At 45.6% G+C, this 10445-nt stretch overlaps 1 protein-coding gene and 1 pseudogene across 1 annotated transcript; both read right to left on the minus strand.

Moving 5' to 3' along the window:
- Positions 1–3812: 3812 nt before the first annotated feature.
- Positions 3813–5268, minus strand: LOC114079001 (mast cell protease 8-like; annotated as a pseudogene).
- A 2113-nt stretch (positions 5269–7381) lies between these two features.
- Positions 7382–10191, minus strand: LOC114079020 (cathepsin G-like). The gene is made up of 5 exons (XM_027920118.2): positions 10123–10191; positions 9247–9394; positions 8510–8645; positions 8015–8269; positions 7382–7615 (listed from the first exon to the last, which is right to left on the minus strand). Exons 1-5 carry the CDS (start codon positions 10175–10177, stop codon positions 7439–7441), a joined length of 771 nt encoding a protein of 256 aa, XP_027775919.2. The 5' UTR covers positions 10178–10191; the 3' UTR covers positions 7382–7438.
- Between the last annotated feature and the right edge of the window lie 254 nt (positions 10192–10445).

Below are 10445 nucleotides of genomic sequence, written 5' to 3' on the forward strand. Positions count from 1 at the left end.
CATAAGTGACCCAGGTTTGAGAGTTTCTGGCATAGTAAACTTCATGGAAAGCACATTTTCTTCTAGCTCATACTATAATCTGAGTGACTGTAGGATTGAGGGGTCATTTACTCTGATGCAAAAATCTACTGAGCATCTATATTGTACAGAGCCCTTCAGAGCTAAGCACTAAATTTAGGCATTTATAGATTCTTCCCTTGAAGATTCCCTGTTTTCATGTGAAAGACTGTGGTAGGGATCAAACAGGGAGGGACCTGGTATATAATGAGCCAGGTTTGATTTAGGGAAGTGTGGTTGTCCCTCCAAACTCACAATGTAGTCCTGCTGGGGCTGTGGCATGGAGGTTTGGAGAAAAGCATGTGTACTGGGACAAAGACTTACATTTGTTGTGTGGGTCTTAAGTATATTAGACATCTCCCATGGGACTATTTGTTGCTCCTTGTGTGATTGTCCAGGACGTACATAGGTAGAGGGGCCTTCAGGAGCAGAACTGAACAGCAAAGGCAGCACTATAGAGGCTTAGAGCAGAGGGATGGGACTGCAGGAGAAAGAATGAGTGTTGAGAAAGTAGATGTGCTTAGGTGAGGACAGTAGGCATCATTCCCCTCATCCATTACACATAGGAACCAGCTGGCTTGGAAAAGGGGGCTGCCCTCCTAGATAGGGGTGTGATGGAAAGGGCTGGGGGGCAGGGATCTGTGGCTTTGCATTTGATGTGGCTGTGCTCAGCAGGGTTTTGGGCTGCTGATCTCCTCAGAACAGGATTTACTCCTACTCTTGGTTATTTTTCTTATTTTTCCCAACTGTGATTTAGAAACAAGTTCTACATTCTTTATAGTTGTCAGCAACTTTATCAGTGTTATCTATTGGTTCTGATAAGAGAATAAAATTTGCCAAACTATATGGATATGAATGTATCTTTTCCTTTTGTTAAAAAATCTAGCATGGCAATATTTATTTATAGAAACACATGAGCATGATGCAAGCATCTGTGTACACAGAGACACACACTAGAGAAGATGGTTTTAAAGCAATAACTCAATCACTCAGTATTCTTGGTTTCATTGCCCAGAGGCAAACTCAATTGTTTCTATTTTTTTTGGCATGTTTGTCAAAAGTTAATTGAATTTCTCCAAGTTGTTTCACATTCTTTATAATCTTTTAAATTTAAACATTGTATTAGGTGTAAGTAGAATTGTCATAGGTACTAAATTGCATGTCCCTGATCACTGATGATGTTGAACATCTTCTCTTGTGCTTTTCGGCCATTTGTACACCTTCTTTTGTGAACTGTCTGTTAAAATTTTTGGCCCACTATATTTCCACTGGTTGTGCAAATATCAACACAGGGACGTAAGAAACATGAAAGAGCAAGGTAACATGGCCCATCCAAAGGAACTCAATATTCTCTAGCAAGACCCCAAAGAAAGGAAATTTATGAAATGCCTGAAAAAGCATCCAAAGTAAAGTAACTCAGTTGAATTCAAACTAAAAAGTTTTTTTTCTCAGCAAAAGAAATAATATGTGAGGTGAATAGGGATCCTACAATCTGGGGACAAATTTTTACCCCTCACACATCAGATAGAGCTCTAATTTGTAGGGTATACAAAGAATTCAAAAAGCTAAACACCAAAAAAAAAAAAAAAAAAAAAAAAACACAAATAACCCAATCAATAAATGGGCCAAGGACCTGAATAGACACTTCTCAGAAGAAGATACACAATCAATCAACAAATATATGAAAAAATGCTCATCATCTCTAGCAATCAGAGAAATGCAAATTAAAACTGCTCTAAGATACCATCTCATTCCAGTAAGAATGGCAGCTATTATGAAGTCAAACAACAACAAGTGCTGGAGAGGATGCGGGGAAAAAGGTACACTCATACATTGCTGGTGGGACTGCAAATTGGTGCAGCCAATTTGGAAAGCAGTATGGAGATTCCTTGGAAAGCTGGGAATGGAACCACCATTTGACCCAGCTATTCCTCTTCTCAGTCTGTACCCAAAGGACCTAAACACAGCATACTACTGGGACACAGCCACATCAATGTTTATAGCAGCACAATTCACAATAGCTAGACTTTGGAGCCAACCTAGATGCCCTTCAATGGATGAATGGATAAAAAAATGTGGCATTTATACACAATGGAATATTACTCAGCACTAAAAAATAACAAGATTATGGCATTTGCAGGGAAATGGATGACATTAGAGCAGATTATGCTAAGTGAAGTTAGCCAATCCCCAAAAAACAAATGCCAAATGTCTTCTCTGATATAAGGGGGGTGACTCAAAATGGGGTAGGGAGGAAGAGTATGGGAAGAAGATTACCTCTAGATAGAGAAGAGAGGTGGGAGGGAAAGGGAGGGAGAAGGGAAATTGCATGGATGGTGGAAGGAGACCCTCATCGTTATACAAAATACATGTATGAAGATGTGAGAGGAAAAAAAAAAAGAATAGCGTCACCTTAGATTAGGTAGAGAGAAGTAATGGGAGGGGAGGGGAGGGGATGGGGGGATAGGAAGGATAGTAGAATGAAATAGACATTATTATTATTGAAAAATGAGAAATTATGTCCCATCTGATTCAAATGTATGATATGTCAAGGTTATTGTACTGTCATGTATAACTAATTAAAACATAAAAAATTTTAAAAAAGTAACTCAGTGAGATATAAAAGAGTACAGATAGACAATTCAGTGAAATTATAAAAATTATACATGATTCAAATGAGAATTTCTACAAAAAGATATAACAAAACAAAATGGAAAATTTGGAAATTTTGTTTCAATGAATGAAACAAAACATACCAAGAACAAACTAGATCTGAGGGAGGAGAGAACATACTGGAAAACCGTGTCCAGTAGAGTAGTTGCTAGTAAAACATTTATTTGGTGGGTAGATTACAAATCAGTCATTTTTATGAAGGCACAGAAGCCCCCCTCATCACCTTTTCTGGTTTGGGAGCAGACTGTGATGTCCTGCTGTCCACCCTTCACCTCACCTCTGTGGTCACTGCAACTGTGGCACCCAGGTCCCTGAATACCCTCAGGAAATGGGGCAGTCTGGAAGGTGCTTAGGTGGCTAAGTGGGCAATTTTCCAGGTTGGTGCTGAATCTGCACCCAAGACTGTGGGTTGTGCTGGGCTGGAAGATAAAGGCTGAACTTGCCCCATTCAGGTGGGAGGTGTGTGGACAGGCCTGTGAACATAGCCTTTCTATCATATTCTCATAGGCTGTGCTCTGGGGTGGGGAGTAGCACATATAGCCTGATTTATCTTGATCACTATGATAAGCTGATGGGAACTGACAGATTCCAGTTGGGACAGTGGTTCAGAGTGGAGACTGTTGGAGCTGTGGCTATAGGGAGGCCAGGGAGGAGCCTGGAGGTGGGGGTGGAGGGAAATGAGTCTCCTGGAACCAACCAAGTCTTTGATGCTGGAGTGGGATCTCAGGTGCTTTTCTTTTTTTTGTGGCTGGCCTGGATTCAGGAAAGAGAAAGGAATATCTTTGAAATTCCCTTGAAATGAGCTCCATTGCTTCTCAGGGGAGAAAGCTCTTTTTCCACTGGTCAGAGACTGTACCTGACCTAAACAGATGCTGACAGGACTGGGTCAGTGCATGGGAAATGTTTAGAAGTGGGTAACCAGGAGGAGAAGAGGGTAGAGAGGGATGGCCATAGAAGGTGTTGAAGAATATATTCAAGGAAGAAAGAGAAATCAGCTCCTCTCTACCAGGAGATAGTCTTTATTAAGAGTCAGATAGTTGTCCTCCACAAAGTGAGGACACTATCCCAGGACACAGGGACTGTCATATAGCTATGTCTGAAGAGTTCATTACTGTCTGAATCCAAGCCATGAAGCTTGAGATCCTGGTGAAGACCCAAGGAAGTTTCCCAGTAGTATGTTGTTAGCTGACAATGCTCTGGGCCACATTGTCACACATGAAGGGTACCCCAGAGTCTCCTTGTAGATAGAAAAGGGAGAAGTCTTAGCATAGGCCCCTCTGGTTTACCCCCTTTCAGGCTCATTTTCTATTATCTTTCCTCAATTATGGCCTTGCCTTAGCCATCTGCCTAGCTGCATCCTCTTCCTAGCTCAACCCAGACCAGCTCAATCATCTGTCCTCAGTATTACTCTCTCCCTGGGCAAAAATTCAAAGGGGTGGCTGTGTCCTTACTCTATCAGTAGCCTTCTTGTCCTTAGGGCTCCCCACACATAGCTGGGTGGACTGTTGTAGAACGGGAAGATGTTCCTGTATTTCTGCTTATTCTGTATTTCCAGGTCCACCTCTTGGAGTGTGTCAGGATTTTTGCCATCAGCCAGTTTCCCCCAGGCTGCCACACTGCACACCTGCCCAGATCTCACCCAGTCCTAGCTCTTCAGGAGGGCAATATTCTTCACCACTGTGTTGAGTTGAGCCTTGTATGTCAGTCTCCTTTCTAGGAGAGGGATGGCAATTGAGGTGCCATCCTCTCAGGGAGGCTTAGACCAGGGATGAGGATGTCTGTATCTCCACTGCCTAGAAGGCTTCCCAAACCTTCTTCTATTGCACTGGGACTAGCTGATCATCTACTGAGAAGGGAGGAGGGGACTGAGACTTCACGAGCTGAATGATCCCCAGAGACTTGTGCAGGTAGACCAGAAGTCAGCAAGGTGTTACATTTAGGAGCATGATATCATTGACCACTGTTTTATTATTATATTCTTTGTGAGGGATGGCTTTTAGAACAGGAATGACTTGTTGGGTGTTTTCCTTTTTCTTAATATTGTGAGCATCCAAGGTGACATTAATTTTGCTATAAAGTAAAGATGGATAAGGCTAGTCATTGGAGTCATAACTCAGTCTTTGAAAGGCAAGCTGAGGTCTCAGCCTAAGGCAGAGCAATAGCTGAGTCAAATTGTTAGGAAGGGTTGGGCAAAACTGTGTCCCACCTTTGTCCAAATGTTGACTGTGTTGCTTTTCTTTGCAGTGAGCCAAGGCTGGGTTTTTGGCAGCCTCCTTGCTGCTCAGCCTGCTCTCCTGCACTCTTCAATCCTGTGGACCAGCTTAGGGAATCTCAGGTGGTTCCTCATTAGCCCTTGGTCCTATATCTTAGGGATTTTCATGAGCTATGGTCCCTTGGTTAGTCCCAGGACAACAAAGACCCAGGTATTTCTCACCTTCTGTAACAGTGAGCTGCTGACATCACAAAGTTGTTTTGCATCAGGAAACCCCCACAGTATTTCCTGACTAGTTTGATTTCACAGAATCTTATGAATGGCATGTAGGGACTGGAGTGGGGTTTCACCTCTCTGTCCCATTTGATTTCCTCTGAAAGAGAAAATTTGTCTTGGATGTCTGTTCATAGAAACCAGATGGCAAGCCCAGTGGCTGTAAGACAGGGTGGTCGTGCTGTGATCGTCTGTGAACTTGGACATGTTTGGGAAGAAAACCCCTTGTACAGACTACCACAGGCTGAGAAGGGGTCCTAGTTTCTGTGGGTAGCATGGTGGGCTTGAATCTGGACCCAACTCTTTCCCTAGTTATCAATTTATTTTTGAAGAGATTAGAAAGCTCAACTCTGTTTTTAAATTAAATAAGCTTCATAAATATGTTAAAGGAAAAGGATCTGAACCCCCTAGACCATCCAGAAGACCTGGAATACACTCTCTGTCCAAACATGGTTGCTTCTCTTCCAGGTGCTTCTCAAACACCTTATGAATGGCACACTTCCAGCATTGGGCTGCTTTCGAAGAACTAAATGTCATATAAACTTGGGGCTTCTTCCTGTGCCCACATCTGAGTCAGGTACATAATAAATACTTCACAAAAGCTTGTTTGATGCACAATGAATAGTCTTCAAATGTGCTGTGTCCAGCAGGTGGGTAGGAGAACTGCTAATAGACCCTGATCACAACACAGGCTCATCTTCCTAAGGTGCTGAGCCATCAAGGTAAAGAGGGAAGAGTACAAAGGATAGGGGAGCAGAAGGAGATGGAGAAAGGGCTGAGTGGAGAGCATCCTCTGGGAGCTCGTCTTCATTGCTGTAAAGCAGCACTGAGGCCAAACTCTGTTGGCTCCATTACTCTCTGGGTAACTGTCCTTGTGGAGCTGAACAGCTCATCTGAATGGGGACAAGATAAGGGCCACATCTAGGATTTGGAGTAGAAGATACTTCTTCCAATTTTAATCCAGATGACAAAAGCTGTCCACTTTTAGATTTGGAGGATGGAAGTTTATAGCCCTAATATTCAGCAATTCCCCACCCACCAGTGTCCTATGTCTTCCCAATAAGTAAGTTACTTTCAAGATGACAGAGGTGTGACCCATCAGGTATCTTTGAAAGTAGGATTCTAGAATTTCTGCACACTCTATCCAGTGATAAAGCTTCTTCTAGGAATAAAACTTCTAGGAATAAAGTGAAGTAAGGATGGCCCTTAGAGCTAGCCTGACCAGGGCACTGTGGAGCACCCATAGCTTCTAGGGGTGTGGATGGTCATTTATCTCCTTCAGGTGCCACAGAATAGGAGAGTCATCAAGAAGATTATCAAGAAAAGACAATAAAACTCTCAATGTTTATACAGTCAGTCAAATGAAGGGGGTTTGGAGTCAACACTTAGGTAGCACGCCTCCCAGAGTGATTAGGACACATCTTCATTCTTCTCTTGTTGCAGCGCTGTTTCAACAGTACCTTCACCAGGGCCCACAGATACATTATGGACCAGTACTGTGATGTACAGTATTCTTCCAAACCATTTTGGAGAGTGCTATTCCTGCTTAGAACACCATTAGGATGGATCACTACTTTAAAAACAGTGAAAATATTTTAGAAAAATGGAAATAACTCAAGCTGGTCTCCTAGGTTCTAAACATAATCATGTTCAGGGAACACTAAGCCCAGGGTCCTCACAAGAAGCAGAGAGCAGGAAGATGGAAATGTCTCTCTTGAATTCCAGGTCACTCAGAGGCCTAGAACTGCCCTCAGTGGACAAGGATAGTATAGCTCAATCCCTGGCTATAGAAAGCCACAGGAGGGCAGGATCTAAACCTCCAAGCCTCACCTGCTCTGGCTGGGCACCTGAAGTGAAGATACACTCCTCACAGATGTATAGCCCTTCATCTTGCCCCAGGATTAGAGGAGGTGCAGATGGCCATATCCAGTGCTACTGCCTGGGATCCCTGACTCAAGAGGATGACTGTATGAACCAGGAAGCGGCTCTCACCAGACCCAAATCTGCTGGCACCTTGGTCATAGACTTCTCAGCTTCCAGAATTGTAAGAAATAAATGTCTGCTTTTATAAGCCACCTGGTAGGTGGAATTTTGTTATAGCTGTTCAAACAGACTAAGACAGTACTAAATGATGTTTACTGAAAAAATATTTACACTCCAAACTGTTATTTATTAAAGCTCTGGCAATCCATTGGAGCTGGCCTGTGCCCCAAAGAAAAAGAGTCAGTCATGGGGCATCTCAGTCTGATCCTGCCATTCGAAGCGTCTCATTGTTCTCCTTATCCAGGGCAGGTAGCTTAAGATCCTGGTGAAGACTGCAGGAGGGGTCCCATTCCTTTCTCCGTAGGAAACAATGCCCTGGGCGACATTGTTGCATACTAGGGGGCCACCAGAGTCTCCCTGTGGACATAGAGTGGAAAGGACATTAAGCCAGGCCTCCTTGCTCCTGCTGCCCTAAAGCCATAGCTCTCAGAGAAGGCAGGGTAGGGTTCCTTTAGTTGCTTGTGTGTGTGAAATGGGGCTTTGAGGTGCAGGAGTCAAGACTCTGGACATTTAGCTGCTAGGCTTCAACACAGTCAACGCTGCTCTTCCAGCTCAATTTGAGTCTAGCTACTCTTTCCTTCCCAGGGGAATGCTGCCTGTGTAAGTGTTGTGGGTCTTCCACCCTTATCTTTCGGGACTGGATTGATGAGGGAAAAAATCTCCACCCAACCCTGGTCTGGCCCCCGCCCCCCCAGGGCTGGGGCTTTGGGGATGGAGTCTTTTCCACAAAACGTTGGCAGTTGTCCATGCTCTTACCCTGAAGGCGTTCTTCCTCTCCCGAGGGTTCCCCACACAAATCTGGGTGTTTTCAGTGTAGAAAGCAAAGCGTTGGCTGCACACCTGACCGCTCTGCACTCTCAGCTGCACCTCCTGGAGTCGGCTTGCTAATGTGTTCTGGTTGACCAGGCCCCAGCCAGTTACTGTGCACAAGGCCCCAGGCCTCAGCACATTCCTGGCTTGAGGAAGAGCCACGGGCCTCACCGCTCCATTCTTCCTGATTCTGCTGCTCAGCTGCCGGAGAGAGTATGGGCGTTCCTGCTCAGCTGGACCCTAACCAAAGCTTAGGGACTGCTGGGACGGTACTTGCCCCATCCCTGCCCCACTCCCCCCAGCCCTGCCTGGGATCCCTGCCCTGATTCCCCCCAGCCCTGCTCTGGCTTCTTCTTCCATGGTCCCAGAACACAGCAAACCACTATGACATTGGAAGGTCACTGGCTAGGGTGGAGGTGTTCAGGGCCAGGCAGGCAGTACCTGCAGTAACATGATGTCATTCTGGATGTTCTCTGGATTGTATTCAGGGTGGGGGATGGTTCTGCGCACAGTGATGTGTTGCTGGGTCCTTTCCTGCCTCTGGATGTTGTGGGCCCCCAGAGTGACATTTATAACACTGTGAAAGGAAAGTTGGCCTAGAGGTAGGTATGAGCAGCAGAAACTTGGGTCCAGCAGCTCTGCAGTACAGATGGGCCACCTAGGGCAGGGCAAGCCTGCAGTGGAGGGGACGGGGTAGGGGACTGGAGGGGAGCCCTGCCCTCTGTTTATCAGCACCCCAGAACTGGGGATGGCAGGGGACTGTGACCTTAAGATTTGCTCTTCCAGATTAAGTTGAGAAATAGCTTGAGTTCACTTTTTTTTTAAAGCTCTGATTTAGCTGCCATCCTTGATCTACTGAATCAATGAACCTTTATTTTACCTATTTATATGCGGTGCTGAGAATCCAACCCAGTGCCTCACATTCTAGACAAGCGTTCTAACACTGAGCCACAACCCGGCCCCTGGAGTTCACATTTCGAGACCCAATTTGTGTTTTCCATCTCCTACTCTTGTTCTTTGTGGTCATGTTTACACTGGCCTGTTACCTCTACCGTGCTCCCCTCCCCAGTCCTACCTGGTCCTGTTTTTTATCTTTCATTACTACAATGTTACTTTCAGACGGTTCATCAAAGGAGGTCTTCTGCCCACTCCCCACTGCCCCCAGCTGAGCTCCTCACCTTCCCAAGCAGTGAGCTGCTGTCATCACAAAGTCTTCTCGTACCAGAAACCCCCCGCAGGTGTGCCCACCTCTTGAGGTCTGGGCCCGAAGATATGCCATGTAGGGGTAGGAATGGGGTCTGGCCTCTCGGCCTCCAATGATCTTCCCTGGAAGGAAGCGTTCAACACTTACCTCTGCTTGAGCACCTGCAGTGGGGCCCCCAGGTTGATGGCTTTGGAAAGACAGGAAGATGAGGAGGGCAGGAGAGATAATGCAGGACAGGGAGCAGTTGTTGGTGAGGATGGGTCTGTGAGGCACCAGGCATTGGGAGAGAGCTTCAGGGAGACCCATTTCCCTTCAGAACTCAGTTTGCTCCTCCTCCCACAAAGGGGACAACAAGGTTCACTTTAGGCAGGGCCAGCTTTAGCCTCAGTATGAAGGAAATTCATTGTTGTGAGCATGAGAGCTCCTTGAAGTCCCTGGCACTTTCTTCCTCATGAAACTTCCTATATCCCTCTGACCACTCATGGGCAACATGGGACTGCTGTTGGAGAACCTGCATAGGAGCTTCTGGGACTGCTATTCCTGTATCCTTGTCTCTCAGGCTTTGACACTTGGGGTACAGAATGAATTTCCATGAGCATATATATATAGAGAGAGCTTACTATGTGCCAAGGCCAACTCTAAGACTTCTATATACATTTACTGGTTTAACTTGCATAGCAATTCTGTGAGGTTTGTTGTAATATTATTTCCATTTTATAGATGAGGAAACTAAGGAAATTTGAATACAAATACCTTGCTCAATGAAACAGAATGTGCTGAGGCATTATGGCTGGTTCCAGAATCTGGGATGGGATCAGACAGACCTCTGAGGTTGGGGTGGGTCACTTACCTGCCTCAGCCCCAGGTGGGAGGAGAAAGGCCAACAGAAGCAGGAGTGGCTGCATCTTGCTTGAAGGCTGTCCAGTCAGTTGGTGTGTGTGTGCCTCCACTGGTCAGGCTTTTAGCCCTCAGGAGAGGAAGGAAGGGGTGGGAGGGGGCTTAAGAATTCACAGTCCCGTTCTCCTGCTGGTGTGGTAAGTTTCGTCACCCAGCGCTGCCCAGGAGGTTTGCCTACAACTGACAGTGAGCTGGGCGAGGGGAGAATAATCCAAGCCAACGTCCTGATGTCCCACACCACTGCTGAGTCAGTGCTGATAGCAGAAATGGGGACCC

Source organism: Marmota flaviventris, chromosome 2, assembly GCF_047511675.1.
Source record: "Marmota flaviventris isolate mMarFla1 chromosome 2, mMarFla1.hap1, whole genome shotgun sequence".
In the NCBI taxonomy this organism is placed as follows: Eukaryota; Metazoa; Chordata; class Mammalia; order Rodentia; family Sciuridae; genus Marmota; species Marmota flaviventris.